Raw genomic sequence first — 27,504 nt, forward strand, 5'->3', positions numbered from 1 at the left:
GTCCTTGTCAGACTCTAATGCACTGTGGTTCTGGTCTCCCAGTCCGGTGTGGGAAGCCCCTCCTTCCGCCTCAACCCGCAGATCATCGGAGCAGAGGATGACTACTTTGATACTGAGCAGGAACAGGTAAGAGTACATAACGGAAGAATTAGTTTTATGGCTTTAGCCGCTTAAGTTGCCAATCTGTTTTTGTTCCTTCTCTCATTCCCTTTTCCTCTCCTGTTTATCTATCTCCCCATCTTTCTTTTTCCTTCCTCTCCATTTGTCCATTTGTCTCTCTCCCTGTGTCAGATTAATGGTCAGTGTAGCTGTTTCCAGAGCATGGAACTGCTCAAGTCTAGACCTGCTCACCTGGCTGCCTTCCTACATCATGTGGTCTCGCAGTTTGATCCGGCACCTCTGGTGAGAACATACACACATACACGCACACACACAGACAGTCCATTTTGTCAACAGTGTCTTATACCCAGTGATGTCGGTAACGCGTTACTTAGTAACGCGTTATTCTAATCTGACCACTTTTTTCAGTAACGAGTAATCTAACGCGTTACTATTTCCAAACCAGTAATCAGATAAAAGTTACTTGTCCAAGTCACTGTGCGTTACTATTTTGTCATTAATAGTCAAATATATTTCATTTCTTCTTGCGTCTCTGGGAGTTAAGCCTATGCGACAATTAAGTCACGTTTTCAGCACAAGGGTCACGTCACGTGTATATACATAGACCTACCACTCAGCGACACAAACAACAATGTAGCAGGAGAGAGAGAGATGCGCATTTTCGAGTTGGAAATACAATCACTATTTTGAGTATTTGTCAGCTAAAGATGGAAATATCAAGGTTCGTTGTACACTCTGTGCTGGTGGCGACAAAGTGCTCTCAAGCTACAAAAACACAAAGTCAAATTTGAAGAAACATTTGGAGTCGCAGCACTGCACAGTCAAACTTATATAGACGGTTGTCAATGCGGCGCTGCATGAAGTCGAACGCACCTATTTTTATGTTGAGGCGGCGGGGTTGTTGTCGGCAGCTGCTGAATGTAACTAATAAAGTAACTTGTAATCTAACTTAGTTACTTTTAAAATCAAGTAACTTGTAAAGTAACTAAGTTACTTTTAAAATCAAGTAACTGTAACGTAACTAAGTTACTTTTTCAAAGTAACTGTGGCAACACTGCTTATACCACACATATACCACAATGCGTATGACTTTTACGTATAATTATGTATTTTCTCTCCTAAAGTGGGGTCATACATATTCTTTTAATCACTTTGCATATGTTGATTATTCATTAATTAGTTCAGTTGATCAGTTAATTAATTAAATGTTAAGTGTTTTGCTGATTTCTGCCTGTTGTCCCTGGGTCTCATAGCTGTGCTACCTCTATGCCGACCTATATAAGCAGACCAATTCCAAAGAGACCAGACGGATCTTTATGGACTTTCACACCTTCTTCATGGACCGAGCAGCGGTGAGCTGGCATCACACACACACAATCCAAACCTCCACAGCCCCGATGCCCTTGTTACAGCCTCTATCTTCCTCTATCTAAGCCCTCTGTGACATGCTTGCGTGTAAAAAGGGCTATACAAATAAATTAGTTTGATCTTAAACAGTCTACAATCTAGGTTAGCAGGAGAATCAGTGTCCTCACTCTCTCTTGCCAATTTTCCATTCAGGGTTTCATAATGTAACATGCTGTATGGTACAACCCCCTAGGTAACTAACTCATTGGCCAAATCCTTTACTCTCAACTTAACCTAATTAAGGCCCATAGCCTATCAGGGGCAGGTTATCTTCTGAGAATGTAACTGTGGCACACTGTAAAACTAGTGTTGACATCAACATGTTCTTAAGTTAAATTTCGGTAGACTGCCAAAAGAGATTTGAATATGAGTAGTCTCAGTGGTGGTTATCTCAGGTAACTGGAGTAATTGACCTCCAACTGCTTGTATCTGTAGAAATGTAATGAGAAATGCTAGCATGAATGCTAATACAGCCATTATCATTTATTTGGGGGGTTGCCAGAGGATGGTCACAGGCTAACATTTATGGGATTTTTGCCGGAGCAGGCTTTTTTTAAGGGATTAGTGTGTGTTTGTGTGTGTCAGAAAGACAGGTTGTGGTGGAAGCTTCATGTCATGAATCTGTCCAATGTGGACTTTTTCCAACTAAAGGGAATAGAGAAGTGACCAAAACGATGCTCAGTATCCTTTCAAATCTACTTTCAACAATGGTAGTTTGATATGGATTGCATTTGTTGGGGCAGCAGAATTTGACAGTTTCTGTTCAACAGTGATATTACAAACTTCCTTTTTTCTTTTACAGAATCTTAAAGTCGCAGTGCCTGACTCTATCGCTTCTGAACTGGGTATGCTCTTATTGTGTTCCTATCGTATTCACAAGACATAGTGAATTCAAATTAGTGGTGGGCATAGATTCATTTTTTAAATCTAGATTAATCTCACTGTAATATTGGCGTTAATCTAGATTAAAATGGCTCATTTGAATTCCGCCGAAGGCATTCAGAATATGTGTGCTACCCAAATAATGACTAAAAGTAAGTCTTTGAGAACGGGTTTCTCAAGCCAGGTGGCGCATTAGACCAGGAGCTCATCACAAACTGCTTGAGAAAGCTGTTCTACTATGATAATTGGTGATGAAAATAAATTATGTTCAATAAGATGTACTTGTGTTTCTTATATACTAGTGTAATAATTGGACCAATACGCTGTTCCTATTGGTCCAGAAGACGTTCTCAAAAGTTAATAATACCGTTTATATACCTCCCGAATGTTCGCAGAGGTAAATAAACGGTTTTATGGACCTAGCAACAAGCTGTTGCCTTGGAGATGTAGCCATTGACCTTAACAACGTAGCATCTGCTCGGCAACAAAGTAGCCTAAGTTGCCCTAAAAAAAAACTAAAACAACCAAATTGTTTCTGCACAGGTCCGCAAACGCCCCGCAATCGCTTCGCGTTTTAAAAAAGTATCTGAAGCAGACAGAAGACGAATTGATGTTGTTGATATGTTGCCTTGGAGGTGTAGTGACGTCACCAGTGCAAGTGCAGCTGATTGCTCTGACAACATGGCGTCTGCTCCAGATTCGACCTGTTTGATTTGGGATCTTCCCACGTATTGTTGTAGTATATAAGAAACCAAATGTTTACTCCTCGACAGGTCAGCAAATGCTTTGTCGCCTCGATTTGTTTGTAAACCTCGACCTATGGTCTCGGTTAACAAACGTTTTAACAAATCTCGGTTTACAAAGGCGTTTGCAGACCTGTCGAGGAGTAAACATTTGCTGTTTCTTATATACTATTGTAATAATTGGAACAATACGCTGTTCCTATTGGTCCAGAAGACGTTATCAAAAGTTAATAAATCCGTTTATATACCTCCTGAAAGTTCGCAGAGGTAAATAAACGTTTTTACGGACCTAGCAACAAGCGGTTGCCTTGGAGATGTAGCCATTGACCTTAACAACGTTGCATCTGCTTGGCAACAAAGTTGCCTAAATTGCCTAAAAAAAACTAAAACAACCAAATATGGTTTTTGCACAGGTCCGCAAACGCCCCGCAATCGCTTCCCGTTTTAAAGAAATCTGAAGCAGACAGAAGACGAATTGATGTTGTTGATATGTTGCCTTGGAGATGTAGTGACGTCCCCAGTGCAAGTGCAGCTGATAGCTCTGACAACGTGGCGTCTGCTCCAGATTCGTCCTGTTTATCACGGCAACCCCGCCCCTGACGCAAGCGGTTCTTAATACGGACCAATCACAGCCAAGGGGTATCCGTAAAATGACGGACGGATAGTCAGGAAATTCAGGAGGTGCACGTAGAGCTCTCCGAGGGGCTCGGAGAGGGCACGGAGAGGGAATTCCTCGTCGGAGAGGGCGTTCCCTGTGTCCGTCTCCGTAAAAACGGAGAAGTATAAATCGGCCTTTAATTTCGGAGAGCGACGGAGAGCTACGGAGACCCCCTTGGCTGTGATTGGTCAGTATTAAGAACCGCTTGGGTCAGGGGCGGGGGCGGGGTTGCCGTGATAAACAGGACGAACAGAATCCTTTGACCGCCATTGCTGTAAGTTTTTTGAATTCATATTTCAGCTCAAAGTGCTGCAATTCTTGTATGAAAAGTGCTATATAAATAAAGTCTTACTTACTTACTAAACATTACATGTAAATCAGCATCTGAATTAAAATGTGACGAGAAATGGGCAGTGGAGTTGCTGAAAATGTGCCTATTTTATTGATGAAACGGCTAATTTGTAAATTTGCTCCGACTTCACGATAACCTAGGTAAATAAACACTCCACGACGACTTACAAAAAATTGTTGCGCCACCTACTCTTCTGGCGGTGAATTGTTTTCAGCACCCATAGCCTACGGAGAACCATAAACGAAGTCTATCCGTGCGTATCCATGCGCCCGCCCATCCGTAAACGGAGACGCAGAAGCATATTTCGGCCTGTACTGTTTAGCTGAAATATGAATTGTGAAAACTTACAGCAATGGCGGTCAAAGGATTCTGTTCGTCCTGTTTATCACGGCAACCCCGCCCCCACCCCTGACGCAAGTGGTTCTTAATACTGACCAATCACAGCCAAGGGGGTCTCCGTAGCTCTCCGTCGCTCTCCGAAATTACGACGGATAGTTACAAAATTCAGGAGGTGCACGTTGAGCTCTCCGGGGCTCTCCGAGGGCTGACAGAGAGCTCATAGAGGGCGTTCCACGGAGACGAGGGCGTTCCCATGTGTCCGTTTTTCAAAAAACGCAGAAGCATATATCGGCCTTTAGTCTTTTCGAGGTTTCCATTGGGAAGCTTCTTAAAAATACATTTTCCCTGAAGCAAACCAGGCGGCTTCATAGCTGCATCCATGTTAGCACGTCACGTTTGATGTGATAATTTCATACACAAGGCATACACACAGGTTCGAAGACTCGTTCTCGTCCCCTACAGTGCAATTCGGCTAGGTATACATCCGCGCTAAAATATCAAGGTGAAAGTCATCATAGCTTGCGTAGTATAGACCCAGCTCCAAACCCAACTTTGAGAATAGATTAACGGCGATATTTTTTTTATCGCCGATAAGAGTCGCAGCGCGTTAACGCCGATAACGGCCCACCACTAGTTAAAATCAATGAACGCTGTGGTTGTGAGTGTGCAACAGTGTGTGTGTGTGTGTAAAGGCCGCAATATGCTTCTGCGTCTCCGTTTACGGATGGGCGGGCGCACGGATACGCACGGATACGGACGGATAGACTGCGTTTATGGTTCTCCGTAGGCTGTGGGTGCTGAAAACAATTCACCGCCAGAAGAGTAGGTGGCGCAACGGTTTTTTGTAAATCGTCGTGGAGTGTTTATTTACCTCGGTTATCGAGAAGTCGGAGCAAATTTACAAATTAGCCGTTTCATCAATAAAATAGGCACATTTTCAGAAACTACACTGCCCATTTCTCGTCACATTTTAATTCAGATGCTGATTTACATGTACTGTTTAGCTGAAATATGAATTGTGAAAACTTACAGCAATGGCGGTCAAAGGATTCTGTTCGTCCTGTTTATCCCGACAACCCCGCCCCTGACGCAAGCGATTCTTAATACTGACCAATCACAGCCAAGGGGGTCTCCGTAGCTCTCCGTCGCTCACGACAGATAGTTAGAAAATTCAGGAGGTGCACGTCGAGCTCTCCGGGGCTCTCCGAGGGCTGACGGAGAGCTCGTAGAGGGCGTTCCTCGGAGAAGAGGGCGTTCCCATGTGTCTGTTTTTCGAAAAACGCAGAAGCATATATAAGCCTTAACAGGCTGTGTGTCCCCTCAGAACGCCGGAGACCAGAGCTCATTCCTGAGGACTTACACAGACAGTACACACAGGTCCTCCAGGACACACTCCTAGCTGACATCCAGAAGAACCTGGAGGACTTCAGGTAACACACCCACCCTGAAATGCCGCGTGCCTTATGCCCACTATATTGTTTTTATTGTCTATATTTGCACCTGACCCAGGTCAATCCAATATTAGCATTTTACTAATTTGTTATGGATTATTTTTGTCTGGGACAATATAGACAATATAGACCCAAATAAATCATCACTCACTAGAACAAATGCCCTTGTTTTGCTTTTTTCTACTCATTTGTGTGTGTGTGTGTGTGTGTGTGTAGGCAGAAGCGCAGCATGGGTCTGACGCTGGCGGAGACTGAGCTTGCCAAGCTGGACACGGAGAGAGTGCGGGACCGGGTGGCACTGGAAAGAGAGCGTTCCTGCGCTGAACACATCATCTCCAAGATAGAGGATGTGCTGTGAGTAGCCATGCATACACCCACTCACGGAGGACAAAGTACACACATGCAGAACAGATCACAGAAACACACACACAAAGTACACACATATTTCAGACATGCACACAGATAGATATAGGTTATGTCCCCAACTCACAGACGCAACACACAAAGATACATATAGGATAGAATCACACAAACAAACACTGCACACACAAACAGAAAAATACACATACAAACACAAAAGCCAATTTTTTAGGTGATTTTCCAGGTCTCTTCATTTAAGGTCCCCAAACATGCCAAACCTGTGAGATTTAAGGGATTAAGATACTTTGGGTTTGACATTTTGACTTACATTCTTCAGCCTGTGAACATTCCTGATGAGCATCTCTCACTCTTCAGAAACATCTCTGTTGTGTGTTTTTGATGTTAGTGTGTTGGTTAACCACTAGAAGCTCATGAAAACTTACCCTAACAAAAGCAATTTGTATTAGACCCATGGTTTGCTTATAGCATTTTAATCCAAACTCCATTCAAACCTCTTAGAGATTTCTACACATGCTTGTTCATGCGTTTACTGTATGAAACAAAATCAGTAGTTTGTGTGTCTCTGTCTGTGCATGTGTGTATGAGTGTAAATTAGCTAACTATGTTATGTTTCTCCTCTCTCAGCCTGACATCACCCTCCACTGAAGAGGAGAAGTGGTAAGTTGGCCATTTGTATCACATTCTCATTTCCTCTCTCATTTGTCTCTTTTATTCAGTGGGCCTGCCTGACATTTGGGCTCTTAATTCGACTTTCTTATAGACGAGGATTGTGTAAGAAGTTGAATTGAATGATGTGACAGATGGCTTTGGCCGTTATAATGTCTATTATAATCAATTTGAATTATTTTCTATTATATTCGATTTAATTTCTTTATGAAATGAATTTGCTCAAGTATATGGTTTGTCATTGATGAAGTGACAGTCTTTTTACATTTACATTTACATTTACATTTAGTCATTTAGCAGACGCTCTTATCCAGAGCGACTTACAGTAAGTACAGGGACATTCCCCCGAGGCAAGTAGGGTGAAGTGCCTTGCCCAAGGACACAACGTCAGTTGGCATGACCGGGAATCGAACTGGCAACCTTCGGATTACTAGCCCGATTCCCTCACCGCTCAGCCACCTGACTCCCCCTTTTAAGCATGCAGTGCTGAGTGTTGCTGGCAAGTAATTGAGAAGGAGGTGTGGTTATGCGGTTAGTGCAAGAAAAATAGAATAGATTTCTGAATGAGACACAATGTAATTTTGCACGGCCGGGAATCGAACTGGCAACCTTCAGATTACTAGCCCGATTCCCTAACCGCTCAGCCGCCTGACTCCCCTAGTTATACTGTCCATTGCACAAAACCTTTCATATTGTACAGTTTAAGAAACTAGTGCATAGTGCCCGTAATTCGGTCAGTGATTAAGATGGCAGTGAAACACACAAGTACAGATTACTTGAACTCTATAATAGTGCCCGTGATACAATTGGTGGCACACACACACAGATTCCTTGAATTATAGATAGGGCACAGTGCCCGCAATGATGTCCGTGACACACACAGATATCTGGAATTATGGATAGATAGTGCCAGGGCCAGAGTGGGACCCATTTTCAGCCCAGGAGTGTAATGGCCAAAACCAGCCCATCCCCACCAGGGGCAGAGACATACGTTGTAAACATTCGGGGCTTAGCCCGAACCTAGGACATAGTTTATGATTTTGATGTGAGCTGAAATTGGAACTTCACATGAATGCGGGCACACGTAGCGCGTGAGATTTTGTTTTGCATTAATTTCAGTGCAAAATAATTTTTGGAGCTTTATGTAATATAAACATTGTTATATTTGCCGGAAATGACAACCTAAATTTTTACCTGAAAGATTCGGGGCTTTTGAGAAAACATATTTGAAGTGACATCTTTCTTTTTTTACCTGGATTTTTCAGTTCCATTTTATAATTTTCGCATCAGCTTAATCTTGCTAACTTGCTCCACAACAATGGTTGAGGGTTGTCTCCATGGCAACAACCTTGCTACACGCGCTTGTGTTTGAGAAAGAGAGCATGCGCGACAACTGAAAACGGCACTTTTTAATGCACAGTCTGATCATGCGCTTATTTAAATTAAAACCTAGTGTAACCTGTTAGCTTACTTATCAGTCACACAATAACTTAACAAACTTACCACATATTGTTTTTTCACACACCGAATAAAACGAAGAGAAAGCAATTCCCACCGGGAATTCTCCCTATTCCCCCTGATGGACACTCCGGGCCTGGATAGTGCAGTGCCCGTGATGCAGCTGGTGATGACAGTTCTTCTCAGTGGTTTTGGTACCCAGCGGTCCGAGCACATTTAGCGCCCTGGGCAAGGGGCAAGGTTTACACCACCCACCCCCCCTGGGATGCAAATCTGGGCAGGACAGCTGATTCAGGCAAGTGCAGGGGCGGAGGGGTCTGTGTTATGGTTAACTTTCTATGGGCCACGGATGAAGCGGTACTAACATCTCACTGCTCTTCGGTCCTTGAGCTGCTAACTGTAAAAATCAGACCCTCCTACCTGCCTCGGGAGTTCACTGCGGTCGTCATGAGTGCAGTCTACATCCCCCCTCAGGCAGATAAGGCCCCTGCTTTGGATGAATTGTATGGGATTATCAATGGTCTGGAAAATATGCACCCAGAGGCAGCCTTCATTGTTGATGGTGATTTGAACAGAGCTAAATACTATCAGCACATTGACTTCTTCACACGTGGAGACCAGACCCTCGACCATTGTTATACAGCATTCAAGGGCAGCTACAAAGGGAGAGGCTACAGTGAGACCCAGTCCTCTGTCCTATTGCCAGACAAGTTTAATTCCTTTTACGCTCGCTTTGAGAGGGACAGTGACGACCCCCCTGCAGTGGAGCTACCTGAAGGCCTAGCCAGTGGTGTGCCTACACTAACTGTAGCTGAGGTGAGGCATTGCTTCAAAAATATTAACCCTCGCAAGGCACCTGGCCCAGAAGGCATATCAGGTAGGGCCCTCAGGGGCTGTGCTGACCAGCTAGCAGGGATCTTCAGTGACATCTTCAACCTCTCCCTCAGCCTGTCTGTACTCCCCACCTGCTTTAAGAGGACCACCATTGTCCCTGTGCCCAAGAACACCAAGTTCACCAGCATGAACTACTATCGCCCGATAGCACTGACCTCTGTCATCATGAAGTGCTTCAAGTGGCTAGTCAAATCATTCATCTGCTCCTCGCTGCCTCCCACCCTGGACCCTATGCAGTTTGCATACCGGTCCAACAGGTCTACAGACGATGCCATTGCCCTGATTATGCACACCGCTCTCTCCCACCTGGACAAAGGGAATACGTATGTGAGGATGCTGTTCATTGACTACAGCTCAGCATTCAACGCCATCATCCCCTCCAGACTGGTCTCCAAGCTTGTGGACCTGGGACTAAGCACCTGCCTATGCAAGTGGATCTTCCACTTCCTGACGGGGAGGCCACAGGTGGTGAAAATGGGTGACCGCACCTCATCCACACTGATGACCAACACAGGCACCCCCCCAGGGCTGTGTGCTCAGCCCTCTCCTGTTCTCTTTGTTCACTCACGACTGTGAGGCAACGCACAGCTCCAACCGACTTGTTAAGTTTGCTGACGAAACAACCATCGTAGGCCTCATCTCAGTGATGAGTCAGCCTACAGAGAGGAGGTTGATACCCTGACATCATGGTGTCAGGACAATAACCTCTCTCTCAACGTCAGCAAGACTAAGGAGATAATTGTGGACTATAGGAGGCGGCAGGAGGAGGAGCATGCACCCCTACACATCAACGGATCCGAAGTGGAGAAGGTCAGCTGCTTCAGATTCCTCGGGGTGAACATCACCTGGTCTGCTCAAATGGACAAGGTGGTCAAAGCGGCCCGGAAACGCCTCTTCTTCTTTTTTTTTTTACATTGTATTTATTGATATTTGGTTTACAACATACAGGTAGTACAGACATCACAACTGAAAATACACAGTAAACGTTTCACCCCGCTGCCCCACCCTATTTCGTTGAGGAGATCATAGATTTGCAGGGATACAAAAAATAAAAATAAAGGATGACCTCCTCTCCTCTTACATTTACATTTAGTCATTTAGCAAACGCCTTGAGATTACTAGCCCGATTCCCTAACCGCTCAGCCATCTTCCCCCCCCATCCCTAAAACCCTTCTCCCCACCCCATATTCCCAGACAGGCAGGCGTCCAACACAATAAAGGCAACAGAGTCAGGAAAATAAAATAAAAACAAGCAATGTAAATTCACACATAAGCAGTAAAGATGCATATTTGGCAAGATAAACACCAATTACATATCAGTACATCTGCATACAATGGTCAACCCACATCTGGCCGTGGCATAGTATCTACATAGTTCTTAAAACCAGACCAACATTTATCAAAGAGATGTGGTTTCCTTTTAAGGTTAAACATAATTTTTTCCGACACCATGTATGAGGAGATTTCCTTGAGCCACATGGAGAATGACGGAGGATCTACACTTTTCCAGAGCAAAACAATACATTTATTGCCAGCTATCATGGCCAGTTTGGTAAAGCGCACTTTGGAATATCTGATATATCGCCTAACAGGGCTAACCTCGGTGAGCAAGGGACCTGAAACACTGTAATCTCCTTAAGAGCCTCCCATATAAAGCCCCAGTAAGGTTTCAGTTTATTGCAGTCCCAGAGCATGTGAATAAGAGTACCTGTCTCTGTTACATCTAGGACAAAGATCTGAGAGCGAGTCATTCATCTTATGGAGTCTTTCTGGTGTAAAGTAGATTCTATGTAGAATGTTAAACTGCAGTATTCTATGGTGACTGTTGTATGAGAAGGACAATGCCTTCTCACATATTGATTCCCAATCATGAAGTTCAAAAGTACAGTTCAGGTCTTGCTCCCATTTGGTCCTGGAATTTAGGAGTGCAATGCCTGCCAGGGCCGAAATTCTGTTATATGTAACAGACAGAATTCCCTTGGGGTGTGTGACATCTTTGAGGATATCATCAATCGGGAGAGGCCTAGTGGGGGTGCTGTTCCCAAGTGTACTTATAAAGTGTCTGACCTGTAGATACTTGAAGAAATTAGGAGCTGGGAGGTGGAAGGTTCTACTTAACTGTTCAAAGGTCATAAGTGTATCATTCTCATAAAGGTCCCCAAATTTTTTAATTGCCTGCTCGTACCACTTCTTAGTGACGGCATCTCTAAGTGCACATGGCAAGACAGGGTTGGCATGGAAAGGAGTATTCCTATGAAGTACAATAACACTTTTAATATGAGTTTGGATCTCAGACCAGATTCTGGCTGTATGTCTAATAATGGGATTATCAGTGCCATTCCTCAGAGTGTGATATGACTTAATATAAGGAATACTGGCCAATGGCACACCTGACGTGTGGCACTGTTCTATTTGTTTCCAGGCTGGCGGGTTAGCTAGTTCTGATTGCCAGACCCATAATGCCCTGGCCTGAGCCGCCCAGTAATATATCTTAAAGTTAGGAAACTTCAGTCCCCCATGCGTGTGTTGTATAGAGTTTTGATTTGAATTCTCGGGACCTTCCTCTTCCAAATAAATGAGGAAATTAGTTTTAGCAGTTTCTTAAAGAAATTGTTATGTATAGATATAGGAAGGGTCTGAAACAGGTAGAGGAACTTCGGTAGGATATTCATCTTAATACAGTTCACTCTCCCGATGAGAGAAATTAGTAAGCGCATCCACCTATCCAGGTCCTTCTCTACTTTGTTAAACAACGAATCATGGTTCAGTGAGAAAATACTGTCTAGTTGGCAAGGGATCTTTAAGCCTAGGTAAGTTATAAATTGGGCATTCCACTGACAAGGAAAGTTGTTCCTTGAGATGTTCTCACCTGGAGAGTTAAGAGGCATAGCCACACTCTTTTGTGCATTAACCTTATATCCAGAGATCACATTATACCTTACTAATAGGTCTGAGAGGGCAGGCATGGACGAGTCTAAGTTGGTGAGAAGTAAGATGATGTCATCTGCATATAGACTTATGACATGATTCTCAGACCCAACATTCACTCAGTTATGAGACCGTACTGCGATGGCTAGGGGTTCAATTACCAGGGAAATAATTAGGGGAGACAGAGGGCAGCCCTGTCGGGTGCCGCGTGATAAAGGAACGGGGGTTGAGATTACTGTGTTGGTCTGTACCATAGCGGTGGGGTTAAGATACAGTATGCGGATCAACCGTAGTATATTTGGGCAGACATTTTTTTCAAGGACCGCGAAGAGAAAGTGCCACTCTACACGGTCAAAGGCTTTCTCCGCGTCCAGTGATATCGCTATGACCGGGTTCGCCATGGATTTGGCACAGTGTATTATATTAATGAGTCTCCTAACATTATCTGATAATGAACAGTTCTGTATAAATCCAGTCTGGTCAACATTAACAAGAGAAGGAATTACTTTCTCAAGTTGAGTGGCAATTATTTTTGTTAGAATTTTATACTCCGATGATAAAACCGAAATAGGTCTATATGATTCACACAACCTAGGATCCTTCCCTGGTTTAGGTAAAACTATAATAAGGGCCTGCTCCAGGGTTTCAGGCAACCTACCATCTTGAAGTTTAGCTGCAAATGTCTTAAAGAAGTCTATTGAGAAACCATTAGGCCCCAGAGCTCTCCCTGAAGGTAGTCGTGCCATGGCGTCCAATACCTCTTGTTTGGTTATCGCCTTCTCAAGGACCCCTATAAATGAGTCAGGTATTTTAGGAATTTCCAGCCCATCTAGGAATTCATGCATTTCTTGTGACTTTTCACCCTGTGAGGAATAGAGAGACTTGTAAAAGTCTGCAAACACCTGATTGATGAGTAGGGGGATGTGGACCAGCTCTCCATCGTTCCGCTTAATAATAGGGATATTCCTAGCGGCGTCTTCCTGTCTTATCTGCCACGCTAACAGGTTCCCTGCATAATCACCATGCTCGTAATAACGCTGTTTTAGCCTGGCCATTGCATTTTCCACCTCCCGTGTAGTAATGGTGTCATTTCTAAAGTGTTTAATTTGGCGACATATTATTTTTTCTTCCAGGAGTAGTAACTAGTGATGTTGCCTCTTATATAGGCTTTGAAGGCCTCCCAAACAATAGCAGGAGAGGCAGAATTTGAATTAATATTAGAATAGCATTCAAGCTGTGTGTTAATCATTACAACAAAGTCACTGTCATTGACTAAGTGGTTGGGAAATCTCCAGCGAGAGTCCTTTATAGCCATTTGCAGCAAAAGCGGAGCATGGTCTGAGAGTGTCCTCGCTAAATATTCACAGGACGAGACTAGATGGATTTTAGATGCATGAATAAAGAAGTTGTCAATTTTCTAGAGTAACCTTTATGTCTATGTGAATAAAAGCTATACTCACGGAGAGAAGTATGTTGCTCTCGCCATATATCGAGTAACTGTAGGTCTGAGAGTTCTCTTTGGAGTGTCTTGGCCGCTAAGGTTAAAGGTATGGGAGTGGAAGAGGATCTGTCCATGGTGGGGTCTAATACCAGGTTAAAATCACCTCCATTTACAAGCTCTGAGGGGTTACCTGTTACTTTAACCCTTGTGTTATCTTCGGGTCATTCTGACCCATCAGTCATTGTGACCCACCGTCGTATTGCGACAACTTTACCGCATACAAAAACAAGGTGAAGCATTTTATTTTAACTGTTGGGCTGTCTCAGACCCCCCACATTGCAAAGGTTAAAATAAAATTATTTTTCATTTGTTTTTGTATTGGGTAAAATTGGGTAAACACAGCGATGGTTCATTATGAACCTTTGGGTCATGTGACCCGAAGGCAGCACGAGGGTTAAGAAGGAGGTTCACATAGAAGGTGGGGTCATCATGGTTTGGACCATAGGTATTAAGCATTGTGACCCTCTGTTCCCCAATGAACCCACTGACCATAATATATCTGCCCCCACTGTCCTTTTCTACATGCTCTGCCTGAAAGGGAATCCCTTTCCTTATAAGAATAACTACTCACCTTGATTGAGAGGTAAACGAAGAGTAGTATATTTGCCCTTGCCATTGTTTCCCCAGTTTGTCATGCTCCATGTCAGTCAGTTAACGCCGCGATTGCCTGCGATCGCCTGCGATCTGCAGCGATCGTTTCGGCAGCTGGTCGAATTTTTTTGCGAGACGCTTGCAAAATCGGCTGCAGGATGATGAAATACACCATATTAGTTGATATATTTGAAGAAAAAAACATAATAAGATTTTACTCCATTAATTGTAGACTACAGTGAACATTTGTAAAGTTATAGACTTTATAATTACACAATGTTGCTAACGAACGTCCTTTACATGTTGTTACCCTGATGAAAACGAATGAAAATAAACGGATTGATCCGTTGAGCTAGCATGCCCGTAGTTGTTTTGTTTGTTTGAGAGAAACGAGTTGTCACGCGTTGCACCCAACACACATACGTGCAGACATAGCCTATAGAGAACCCCCAAGTCGATTTCTAAAATCAGCATCAAATGAATTCTCGAAGTTGAAAAGCACAGGGAGTTGTTGTATGACCCCCAGCAACAATTTTACAAGGACAAAGTTGATAAGGATCAATGCTGGGAAATCGAGCGGGCTCACTGCCATGTTTATGTACCATGTCAGCGTAAAGGAAAGCTCAGAGTAGCAGAAAGGCTTGGTGACCGGCGCAGAGAAATTCGCGTCTGGTGTGAACAGCTTTTGCTCAGTCGTAGCCGATCGTGGCGCTGCGCGGCGCGTCTAGGCGCTTCACAGCCAGTGTGTCCCAGGTGTTACCGTAATGGAGTTTTCCTTTCGTCCGTGCGGCGTCGAGGAGTCTTGTCACGTCTGTAAAGCGAAGCAGCCAGATCACTAGGGCCCTGGGACGCCCGCCTTTGCCAAGGGAGCGTTGGAGTGAACGGTGAGCCCGCTCGGTATCAATTGTGTCCCCGGGCCCTACCTCTAGATCAAGTATTTTCGGAAGCCACTCTTGTAGGATGTGTTCTTTCAAACTGCTAATTTCTTCCTGCGTCTTTTTCTATAGTCGACGAAGTCTTGTTGGAAGACGTTGAGGCTTTCTGCGTAGCTAGCTTGCTCATCTTTAACCCCCTTGACACGCTGCCCAAGAGCACGGTTGTCACTGAGAAGTGTTTCTACTGACACAGCCAAAGTTCAGCTTTTGGTCTAACAAGGAATGGATTTTGTTGAATCCTTTATCCATTTCTTCGTGAAACCAAGCAGGCGGCACGTTGATATTAGCTACAGACGGTTCGTCACTACTAGCACTGTCCTTGGCCGTGGTCATTGCTATTAGCTTTTTGCCTTTATCGTCTTTCGTAGCTGTTTCAGGCTTTTTCCCCAGCATACTCGGTTCAATAGTGTTAGGATTGTGTTATTAAAATATGAATGTTATTTCTTTGCTGTTATTGTTGAAGGTTAAATTAGAATATAGGATTTATTGTAGGAGCTGTTTTCAATGCGACCGCCCTCTACGCCGCCATTATTTCTCCCCCACGCCTCTTCTTCTTGAGGAGACTGAAGAAGTTTGGCATGGACTCAGTCATCCTCACTAACTTTTACAGATGCACTATAGAGAGCTTACTGACTGGTTGCATCACAGTGTGGTATGGGAGCTGCACAGACAGGGATCCCAAGGCCCTACGTAGTGTGGTCCGGTCTGCTGAGTTGATCATCAGCAGGAAGCTCCCAGCCCTACAGGAAACCTACCACACATGATGCCTCAGGAAAGCTGGCAGGATTCTAAGAGACTGTTACCACCCATCCTTCAGTCTTTTTACCCCGTTGCCTTCTGGCAGGCGAGTCTCGCACATGCAGACTGGACAACAGTTTCTTTCCAAGGGCCATCAGGCTTCTGAATGGACATTGATATGGACACTGATACACTTCTCACTAGTCACTTTATGTAGCTGCCAACAGAGTTGGGCACAATTTAAGTTCATTTAATAATTTGATAAATATAAGAAAGTATAGTTTTGTAATAATACATTGTTGATTTGCATAAACATGGAGGTGTTTATTGATTGTGTAGTGTATTGTTGCGTAGCGGAACCAATGTTCTTGTGCTGCTGGGGGTCGGGTGTTTGTTGTATCGTACCTTTGAATAACTGAAGAGAGAAGCATGTGTTTGGTGCAGAGAGAAGCATGTGTTTGAGTTTGAGAATATAAAGAAGAATTTGAAGTTTGATTTCTACCCTATTTTGAGCGGCCAATGAGGTATGAAAGGTTATATTTATGTTTAAACAACTTATAGCCTACATTATATATTTTTGTTTGTGATATGTTTACCACCGATGCTAATGCTCTGTACTGTACTCATTGTATGTTTTCTATATTTATCTATCTAGTTCTCACGGCATATTTGACGGCAACAAGTGTTAATAAATGTCTGTAAAACAAAAACGCCTTGTGTTCGTGAAGTTAACTGGAGGGTAGCTACACTTTACACACTATCACTTTCAGCTACATTTAGTCATTTAGCAGACGCTCTTATCCAGAGCGACTTACAGTAAGTAGAGGGACATTCCCCCGAGGCAAGTAGGGTGAAGTGCCTTGCCCAAGGACACAACGTCATTTGGCAGGGCCGGGAATCGAACCAGCAACATTCTGATTACTAGCCCGATTCCCTAAACCACTTGACTCCCCGAGGTTATTATGTGTATTTAGAGGTTTAGTATACTGTATTGAATATTGTATATTATTTGTATATTAGGAGGTTTACTACTATATTTGAGTTTATCATGTAATCTATGTTCTGTGTACTTATGTTATCTTATGCCAGGTTGCTTTGCGTTGGCTTGTCCTAAGAATTTCAGTGCCCAGTCTGACCCTGTGTTGTTCTGTGCATCTGACAATAAAATACTTGAACTTGAATGAAGGGGCTGGGATGAGTTCCCATGATGCCCGTGGAGGCACATGAAAGAATGTCGAAATGCTGATCCGAACTACGTAAATCTGGATTATAAAAACGACACCTGCGAAATTTCGAAATTCAGTTTGTGGTTTGACCTCCTCTGCGCAGGATATTAGTAATTATATTTTCTAAGCACAGACAGATGTGCCTTTTATATAATACATAATATTTGACTGTTGACTAGGGATGTATGTTGTTTTGTTTTCAGCACAACAATGCAGTATGTCATCCTCACCTATATGAAGCACCTGGGGGTGAAGGTCAAGGAACCTCGCAGTCTGGAACCCAAACGAGTCCGCATCAACTTCCTGCCTAAGATAAAGGTAATGGAGGGCTCAAAACACACATACGCTTTCACACATGCAGACACAAGCCTATACTTGCAAAAGCTCTCTCACAGGGGCACACTATACAAATCAACCATGACCATCTATTATGCAGTTGGCAGTACCAATTGCAAATGGACACAGATGGGATCTCACATAAACATTCATATTAACTTTCCTTCACAGAACCATTTTCCACTTCCACTCTTGCATGTTAACACTCGCTTGACTGTCTTGCGAGCGTCTGATATATCTGTATTACTTTTCCGAGCAGAAGAGCATCAAGCCTGAGAAAGAGGGAGAAGAAAAGGTGAAGAAGCCTCGCTTTCCCAGCATCCTCGTCCCCCCTCGTCGGCCCAGCAGAGTGGACTCCACATCAAGTACGTAGATTGACCGTCCACAACAGCTGAAAATGACTGCAGTCCTTGAGTTTTTGGGTTGTGTTTGGAAGGGCAGTGCAACAACAGTTTCCTGTGGTCAAGACACCTTTTATATTATTTTTAAACATACTGGGGAATTTGAGCCAAAAGGTCATCAAAATTCTAAAACCACACACTAAACCCTAGAATTTCACACAACATTACCGTTAAAAAGACCTCTCTTTATAGCGGCTTTGTTTGTTTACACTGGACCAAACAAAGGTTGCATGATTCGCATGTGATAAGGTTCTTTGTGATGTAAATGTGAGGGATTGAGCTGTGAGTTTCTTGTGCCCTCTCCATTTCAAAAGCAACCTCACCCTTCCCCTCCAGCATCCTAGAAGGAGACGAAGGGTGGATGGGGACCAAAGCTCTGCGTCTACTCTCTAATCAGGTGTGTTTGTGTGTGTGTATACATCTGTGTGTGTGTGCACAGTTGGCAAGGCCATGGAGCTGACCAAGCAGCGACCCCAGAAGCAGCTGTCCCAGCCAGCCATGGGGGTCTCCGAGCACCCAGAATCTTCCTCTGCTGGGAGCCGGGCCCGTGGGAGCCAATCCAGCGAGGGTTCTGACGCCAGCGCCCAGCCCTTGACCTATATCACCTCACCTCCCCACAGCGCGCCAGCGAGCCAGGGCTCCGACTTTACGGGACGGGACTCGGACTCAGGTAAGTTCTTTTTTTCTCTCCCTTCTCCTGCCCCACACCCCTTCCCCCTCATTTGTTTTGTCCTAACTTTCACTTGCCCCCTCTCACACACGTGTGTTCTCTAGACCAGGTTCCTATTATTAGACTGGCTCAGTCTGGCTACACAAAGGGTCAGCCGAGGAAAATAATTGCCTCCTTTGGCTTCTTGTTTATTCCCGATTCAGGGGCATTCATCCTTGTCTTTTTGTATCTGTACCATTATTTAACCCTCCCTCCTCCCTCTGCTCTATTTTGATGTTTCTCTGGACGACAGTCATGTAATGGTTTTATTTTTTGTTCAACTCTTCCGTTTTTGAGCGTTAGGAAGTCTATGGAATAACTTGCAACGATTCTGTATGCAATCTCTCTTCAATATAGTTTTAGCTGGAATCAGCACTGTGCTTTCTGTTGGCTTGGAGGGAACAATAGAATGGAATGAAACTGACTCTTTTGTGTCCCTTCCAGGCCTCCCTCCCTCCTCTGCTCTGCCCAGACTTAGCGAGGGGGTCCATTCGGGCGATGCCCTCGATGGCATGTCCCACCCAACCAGCACCCACTTTGACTTCAGCTCCTGCACCCTAGACCAATTACAAGAGGAGGAGCGAGAAAGTGACAGGTACGTTTTGCACCACAAATACAGAGATTAGTTAAGAATTTCAAACAGTTTCACACTGTATTAGAATAAAGGACAATGTCATTTAGTTAGAATTACTGTCCCCCTCTCTCTCTATGCAGAATCTATTTATATATGTAATTATTGTATTGCTGCTATGGCCAGACTTGTCTTGTGTCTAACTCCAACTGGTATGCACATTTTTTGCTTCAACAGAAATGTTAAGTTACTTTGTTTTAACTACATTACTTACTTACTTACTGACTGTATATACAGTATAGGATTAATCCCAAAATCACACGTTGCATGTCCAGCAACAAATGCAACAATGCTGTATCAAATATCATCCATCCACTCTCTTCCCTAATGCTTTATGCAATCAGAGTGGACAGTACACTGGAGGCCAGCTAAGATCTAAGCGTGTACACTGACCAAAAAGATTGCATGATCCAGAAATATTTGTCCTGTCATTCCCTCACACCCCCCTCCCGACCCATAGTGTTTCACTCTACTGCCGTGTCGTACCACTTCCAAACTCATCATCCCTTCATTCTGACATGGTCACAACTGCGGTCTCAATGCAATAAATGTTGGGTCACTCACTTTACAATGCTACGCTTGGATAGGCTTGGAAACAGACATAGCCGTTTACTTCCTTTGTAAATCACAGTCTTAAAGGGGTGATTGACTGGGTTTTTGGGGTATTTCACACTGTTCCTTAAAGATCCTGTAAAGCAAATTCCATGATTTGCTTCTCAGTACATTATATACGTGTGAAATGAGTTCCTGAAAGCATGTGCAAAGCGCCTGAAATGTGAAGTTAGACCGTAAAACAGTTTGTTTTCCATTTGCAGATCAGGTTTTAATGGGCGGAGACCAATTACCTATCTACGTCATTTTGACCCATCTACGTCAGATCACTGAGTGGCTCCTCCTGTTGTACTGTTATTGTAGCCTACATCAGCTAACTAGCTAGCTTCAGGATGTCTTCCTCCACCCGCAACTGCATCTTCCCTGGATGCAAGAACTTCAGCTGTGCTGCAGCGCTATTTAATTTCCTTATTGATGAGGAAAGGAAAAATAGGTGGATTGATTTTGTGAAGAGCCACGCTAATGGAAAGCTTCGGATAAACTCCAACAGCCGCCTCTGCAGTGACCATTTCACGGCGGATAATTTTAACATAGACCAGAGACAGACGGAGTTCAGGGACACACAGCTTCTCTTGCAGCGTGGAGCCGTACCGAGCATCGCCCTCCCGGCCGTTCCTCCTCCGGTCGCACCTGAACCATCCACCACTGCCAGCAGTTCATCACTCAGTTCTGTGTGCTTGTTATAATTATACTAGATAACTTTTCCAGAGGTATCTCTGCTATGAGTTAGTGCAAACCGCTAACTTGATATTAGGCTACTCGGTGTAGAATGATGGTATTTTGGTGAAATGGTAGCTAATGTGCTAGAAGTAGTTGGAGAGCTCACTGTTTGCTGTCTCTGGTGTCCATTTTTACTCCTGTGTTACAGCTCAGGGGAACATTTCATTTATATGCATCTGTATGTTTCACTCATTGAACAAATACATTCTAATTCTATACTGTTTTGTTCGGCTTGACGTAGCGTCCATTATCTTGGTCGTAGGTAGGCAGCGAGGGGCGGAGCTTCAGCTCCTTCAAGCGACACGACCCCCAGTCTCAAGCAGAAAAAAGTGATGATTTTGTCACGATTTCAAAGCCTAATTTAACATACTTGTTTTTTTTCATTCGAATTTGGATGGGTAGTTAATAACACATTCTTCTGTGGTGTGGTGAACTTAAAACTTGTTTTCAATTCCACTTTACAGGATCTTTAAGGTTTCCATATAGGGTATGTAACATTGGTTGGGCTGAAAATGGCCCGGGTGCTGTTCTATGCCCCCTGATACATCCAGTGAAATTTTCCCGGGAAAAAAGCTAGGTTTTCTCCTTTTATGGTATGCTCATGAATATATAGATTAGCTGCGTGCTGATTGGTTGGTTTACAACGAGTGAAGCTGCGGAGCAAAGACGCAACATGGCCAACAGCACTCACTGAAACAACAAAGGTGGAGACGAACAAATAAATCTATTATGTCTACACAACACTGTTTTCAACAGATTGACTAGATATCATTTGAAATTATTACGTTAGTTTACGTTTACTACTTCCACTTCTGTTGTCAAAGTAAACAGGATCGCCTTAGGTGGGTAACGTTAGCACTACAGCTTAGCAAACAAACTATCGTGATTCAACTCAGCTTTAGTTTGCTCTTAGCCTGATGTTGTCATACTCATAATTCTAGTCAGAATATGAGTCTGATACTGCTCTGTTGGGTTGTGAGTATGGGGCGTGTTTCAACTGAACCCGGAAAACAATGCCTCTTCACTCAATTGGATAGACCTACAACCAATCAGAGCAACAGAGTATGTTGTTTGTTGAAAACTAATTCAACCCAAGCGCTCTTTGGTGATGTGGTTGATTACGTTACTGTTGATCATCTGTCCATCATCGTATAAAGCCTGCCCAGACAATTTGATTGGTCCGAACAGCTCTTGTTCGGACATAGTTTTTCCCCAACCGAGCGACCCCAGACCTGTGTTGTCATGTAGATTTACATGACAACACAGGTTATTTATTTGAATGAAACACAGTCAGGAACATGAAATAACGTTAGCCCCATTGCCAATAAACTAGGCTAAATCATCACACATCCTACCTATGCTCTTGCTTAGCAAGCTAAACTAGTTTACATGCCTACAATCTAGGTGTTTTCGCTATCTAGCTGTGACGTCACAAGTTGCACTGTTTCAAAAGCTAGTGTTTGCAAGTTGCAGTTTCAAAATAGTAGTGAGAAGTGAAATTTTGATAGGAAAGAGGTTTCAATGGACTTTGAGGTTCACTGTATGTCTATTTGACACACCAAACTGTCATTTTTCAACTATGACAAGGTAAAATCGGTTTTGCAATCAATCACCCCTTAAGACCAAAGGGCAGAATTCTGAAGATCTGTGTGTCTTGTTTGTTTTGTGTGTGTTTTCTTTTCTTGTTCCTTGTGGATTATAAGTGACCTCGTTGGAAGGACTTTAGCGCATGCTGGTTCACGATAGCAAGGCCAGTGAGGCAAATAATTTTATGTGGGCAGCAGCAGTGTGGGGGATTTAAGATTCTGATCTGTTTTCAGAGCTCCAGAGGGAGGGACGCCCAAGCCTGCTCGGAGGTGAGCATCTCCTGTTCTTTTGCTACCGCCATCTTGATTTTCGTTTGAGTCATCCAATGTAATCAAACTTGATTAAACGTGTCTTTTGGGAATACATCTTGTTAGGTTTCAAAATGAAAAAACCCTTAGATCCAATCACACCTCCCCTCTCGGCTTATTAATCAGTCTCCGTTTATTCATTTTAATTTCTATTTTTTCCAGTGAGAGCTTTAACATCTATAATCCCTCCATCCTCCCCATCACTCTTACAGGATGGAAGGGTTAAGCGGTTTGACCTCTACAGACGTGCAAAGCGAAGATGACCAAGGGAATGAGATTGAGTGCGAACAGGACCCTCCCAACTGGCAGCAGCTGGTCAGTCGAGACGTCCTGGCTGGCCTTACACCACAGGAAATCAAGAGACAGGAAGTTATCAATGGTGTGTCTTAAAATGCTGTTAAGTGCTGTGCTGTTAAGTATTCAACATTTCTGAACCGTCTTTAGTTTTCTTTCAAATTATCTTTAAGGTGTGAGTGAACTGAACAGAGGGAATAAGTTGCGCCTTAAAGTGTAATATTGTACACCACAGAACTTTTTTACACTGAGCGAGCACACCTGAGAATGCTGAAGGTTCTAGACTACGTTTTCTACCAGAAGCTAACCAGAGATGGCATCCTCCCTCCAGTCGACATCAAACACATCTTCACTAACCTGGAGGAGATCGTTCAGCTACATGGTAAAACACTATCCCCCAACTGACCAGGGTCATAACACAACAACCGTTTTTGAGTGTGGGTTGCTTGGTGGAAGGACTACTACTTTATGTCAAAACTAAACCAAATTTGTAGTTTTTGTTCATAAACACGTGCTCCCTCCCTGCAATCCAGTGTCTATAACAGATCAGATGACGGCTATACGCAAAAAGAATGAGACATCAGTCATCGGGCAGATAGGAGATGATCTGCTAGCATGGGTAAAGGATGCTTTCATATACTAATGCCATATGGCAAAGTAAACTTGCGTTTCACAGACACTGTGTGTGTGTACACAATATAGTTCAGTGCTGGAGAGGAGGAGAAGATCAAGCGGGCAGTGGGCACCTTCTGCAGTAATCAGCCATTTGCATTAGAACTTATCAAGACCAGACAGAAGAAAGACCAGCGCTTCACCTCCTTTATGCAGGTACAGTATTACCAATAATATTTATACTTCAACTATGCTGAGGTAGGTTAGGCAAGGCTATACACAATATAGTCCCGAGTACAACTATACAATGAGAGTTTAATCAATGAATTCTATGAAGGCCAATATCATTTAACCTGACTCGCCAGATAGGTTGTTACACATAACCAAGTCATCCTTGGAAACTGTTTGGAAAAGGGCTGGCCCTTTAAAAAAGAAATTGCCAAGTGTGTGATAAACCATCTGTCTATCACCGTCTATATCATGCAAATGCAGCTATCTTGCAAGGTTAAAGATCATTGGCAGCTCATGCTGAGGTAGAGGTAGAGAGTAGCAGTACAGGGGAGACATCTGTATGACGCTAACTCTGTCTTTTCATCTGGCAGGAAGCAGAAAGTAACCGCCTCTGTCGCAGACTGCAGCTAAAGGATATCATTCCAGTGGAGATGCAGAGACTCACCAAGTATCCGCTTTTGTTAGAGAGCATAGCCAAGTACACAGGTACACTGAACACAGTTGCTATCACCAGTGTGCAAATATAAACACACCAATACAAACCTGTTACCAATGTATCAAGGGATATTTTGAGGCAGTTTTTTGGTGTCGGCGGGGCGATGGTTATTGATGTACCGTATTTCTTTGAATAAACGCCGCCCTCGAATAAATGCTGCACCCAAAAAATCTGAAAACGGTTATTTAATTGGTTAAATTCAACCCCAGTATTTATTCCACATGTACATAACTTTCTGCACAGCTTTCTGTTTGAAAGCTAATGTGTATGAATCGCATGATTCATTTTTCACAATGCCAGCAACAAAGTTGTCTATGGCTGCACTGCAGCTACAATTCACGAAATCTCTCTAACTAATTAAACGCCGCCCTCGAATAAACACAGCACCAAAAATGAACGTTATTTAATAAACGCTGCAGCGTTTATTCAAAGAAATACGGTATATAGTGGGTTCTCCGTTGACTTTTGGCTTGTATCTAAACTGTGCCACAGATGACACAGAGGAAAGAGACAAGGTGAAGAGAGCTGGGGAGTGCTGTAGAAAGATACTCAATTACGTCAACCAAGCTGTCAAAGAGGCAGAGAACAAACTGGTGAGAAGGCACATAACTAGACTTGAGGTTAAAAGGCTTCAAAAGTGTATAAAAAATATACTATACAAGCAGTCTTACTTGTTATGTATTTGTAGTTGCTTTGCATTTTAATAAATTATTTCTGTGATTTGTCCTTGTAATATATGTTTTAATATATACAAATAATATAAAAGAAATTACGTCATATCTTCAAATGATGTCGAGCAAAGTAACTTGTCTCATCATGTTGTTTTAGTGGCAGGACTAAATTATATTCAAAATCTTAGGTGCTCATGAATGTTTTTCTTTGCTTTCCAGAGGCTAGAAGATTACCAGCGACGGTTAGACCTGTCATCTCTGAAGCAGAGTGAGAACCCTATGATATCTGAGTTTAAGGTGAGGTCCAACAGCAAAACTTTCACTATTTTTGATAGTTTTTTCTTTCATTTTTTTTTTTTTTGTTCTTGATAAAATCTTGAAATTAACTCCTCTTTTCCATATTGTGCTTGTGATTAGAGAAAACCATTGATAGACAATATCTTAAAATATCACTCCAAAACAATGACTTGGGTCAAGAGTTGCAATGAGATCAACTCCAACATTTTTGGTGCCTTTCCCCGTTTTTGTATAGAATCTGGACCTCACCAAGAAGAAGATGGTACATGAAGGACCTCTTTCCTGGAAAGTCAACAAAGACAAGATCATTGGTATGACCTTCCATAACAAATAACATCTTTCAATATCATACATATTATACAGTTAACTCAGAAATTATTTGCACCCCTGGTAAAGAGTAAAAAAGTGCTACAAAAATGTCACCTTTTTGTAATTTTGCTTAATGTCAGAAAATGAGAACAATCCAACTTCCCAAAGTTGGATTTATTTTGAGAAAAAAAGTATCTTATTTTTTATTATACCATGAGTCCCACAATTATTGAAACCCCTAGAAATTCTTCCGAACAGAATCTAACTAAAGCATTTTTCTAATCACTAATATTTGACTTTTTAAAGTTGATCATAGTGTTTAGGAATTTACAAGCAGTAATCTGTGACTTCCTCTTTCATAGGCATATATATGAGGTGACAGAGTCAATATTCCCTTATTCATGCTGTATTCATCAACATGGGAAAGATAGGAAAACACACAAATCAAATGAGGGAAAAGTATGTTGAGCTTCAGAAGTCACAAACTATGAAATACTTGGATATTTTCAATCTGAATCTGGCTGTCTATGACAAGAAACTAAAACTGGATTGTCGTTGGATCTTTCAGCAGACAATGATCCTTAACACGTCCAAATCAATAAACACATTTTTTAATTGAACACAAAATCCGGTTTCTGACAAGGCCATCTAGGTCCGCTGACCTAAACCCCATTGAAAACCTGTGGTTTGCTGCAAGGAGAGTGCACAAGAGAGGACCTAAGACCCTGGATGATCTGGAGAGATTCTGTAAAGAAAAATGCTCTCAGACTCCTAGCTCTGTATTCTCCAACTTAAATAGATGTTAAGGAGAATACTTAGTGCTGTTTTATTGGAAAAAGGAAGTTGTACAAAGCATTCAATGTAGGGGTGCCAATAAATGTGGCACACATGGTTTTATTTAAAAAACATTGTTATCGATCACAGATTTTATTTTCTCTAAATTAATTAATTTAAATTGAAGTTTGGATAGTTCAATTCCTTTTCCAATGGGAAATTAAGCTAAACGACAAAAAGGTGAAACATGTTTTACTCATCTTTGCCAGGGGTGCCAATAATTCCAGAGTTGACTGTATATTGAAATATATTCAGTTCTAGACCAGATGTACTGTTAGGTGGTGACGTGCTAGCTTTAGCCAGAAAGTGATCTAGCTGGTTAATATGCTAATGATTCTGATGTGCCAGTACTACTTTCCTCCTTCTCCCTTCAGAACTGTACACCCTGCTTCTTGAGGACATCCTGGTCCTTCTGCAGAAGCAGGATGAACGCCTGGTTCTCAAGTGCCACAGCAAGAACCTGGCAGGGACAGCAGACACCAAGCACATCTTCAGCCCCATCATCAAGCTCAGTACCGTGCTGGTGCGCTCTGTGGCAACTGGTGAGTTCCCTGCTCTGTGGGAAAAAAACTGAAAGCGATCTGGGTTATCAGAGTCCTAAGCAGCAATTTCGTACAAGACAAAATAGTTCCGGTCCTACCTATCTGATAGGACCTTCCAGGTCTGCTGAAGAGGGTCAACTTAAGCACCTCACTCACTCACTATGGGAGTCCCAGTGATATGGTATCGTAACTACCTCCTTATTGGCCTACCAGGGGGTAACATAAGCCCTCTGCAGATCGTCAAGAATGCGGCCGCCCGTCTAATCTTCAAGCTCCCCAAGTACTCACACCCAACTCCCCCCTGAGGTTGTTTCATTGGCTGACTGCCGCCGCGAAGATAGGTGCAAAACCTTGATCCTTACTGTGGTGTATTGGGGTTCTATACTTATCTAATTCAAACATGAATCCCTTAGTGATGCAATCCACATGCAAATGGCAGCCAAGGAGGCTTCCATTTGCATGTGGATTTTTGGAACTTTCCTCACGCGTTTAGATTCACAAATGCATTTTTTCTAAAAGATATTCTCTGCAGCCTATCAGATGTCTCCCAATTTTAGCCAATCACATTAACGTGTCTATGTGGACTACAACAACCTGCCATAATAACGAACATTGTCTCCTTGAGATCACGAGCAATGTTGTCT

At 43.0% G+C, this 27,504-nt stretch overlaps 1 protein-coding gene across 2 annotated transcripts in view; it reads left to right on the top strand.

Annotated features, from left to right (window-relative positions):
• Positions 1–27,504, top strand: part of arhgef12b (Rho guanine nucleotide exchange factor (GEF) 12b) — a 105,224-nt gene that overhangs the window by 63,916 nt on the left and 13,804 nt on the right. The window contains exons 12-32 of one of the 2 annotated variants that reach the window (XM_067256847.1): positions 43–126; positions 292–402; positions 1,374–1,472; positions 2,330–2,372; positions 5,826–5,931; positions 6,169–6,306; positions 6,958–6,990; positions 17,474–17,588; positions 17,866–17,971; positions 18,447–18,677; positions 19,161–19,311; positions 22,500–22,535; positions 22,787–22,953; positions 23,104–23,250; positions 23,402–23,487; positions 23,571–23,696; positions 24,083–24,197; positions 24,700–24,800; positions 25,098–25,175; positions 25,411–25,486; positions 26,693–26,860. In XM_067256847.1, the coding sequence (XP_067112948.1) occupies positions 43–126; positions 292–402; positions 1,374–1,472; positions 2,330–2,372; positions 5,826–5,931; positions 6,169–6,306; positions 6,958–6,990; positions 17,474–17,588; positions 17,866–17,971; positions 18,447–18,677; positions 19,161–19,311; positions 22,500–22,535; positions 22,787–22,953; positions 23,104–23,250; positions 23,402–23,487; positions 23,571–23,696; positions 24,083–24,197; positions 24,700–24,800; positions 25,098–25,175; positions 25,411–25,486; positions 26,693–26,860 (2,317 nt within the window). The remainder of the gene's footprint in view (positions 1–42; positions 127–291; positions 403–1,373; positions 1,473–2,329; positions 2,373–5,825; positions 5,932–6,168; positions 6,307–6,957; positions 6,991–17,473; positions 17,589–17,865; positions 17,972–18,446; positions 18,678–19,160; positions 19,312–22,499; positions 22,536–22,786; positions 22,954–23,103; positions 23,251–23,401; positions 23,488–23,570; positions 23,697–24,082; positions 24,198–24,699; positions 24,801–25,097; positions 25,176–25,410; positions 25,487–26,692; positions 26,861–27,504) is intronic. The other variant, XM_067256848.1, reaches the window with a different exon arrangement.

The sequence above is a fragment of the Osmerus mordax genome, chromosome 19 (genome assembly GCF_038355195.1).
Source record: "Osmerus mordax isolate fOsmMor3 chromosome 19, fOsmMor3.pri, whole genome shotgun sequence".
Lineage (NCBI taxonomy): Eukaryota > Metazoa > Chordata > Actinopteri > Osmeriformes > Osmeridae > Osmerus > Osmerus mordax.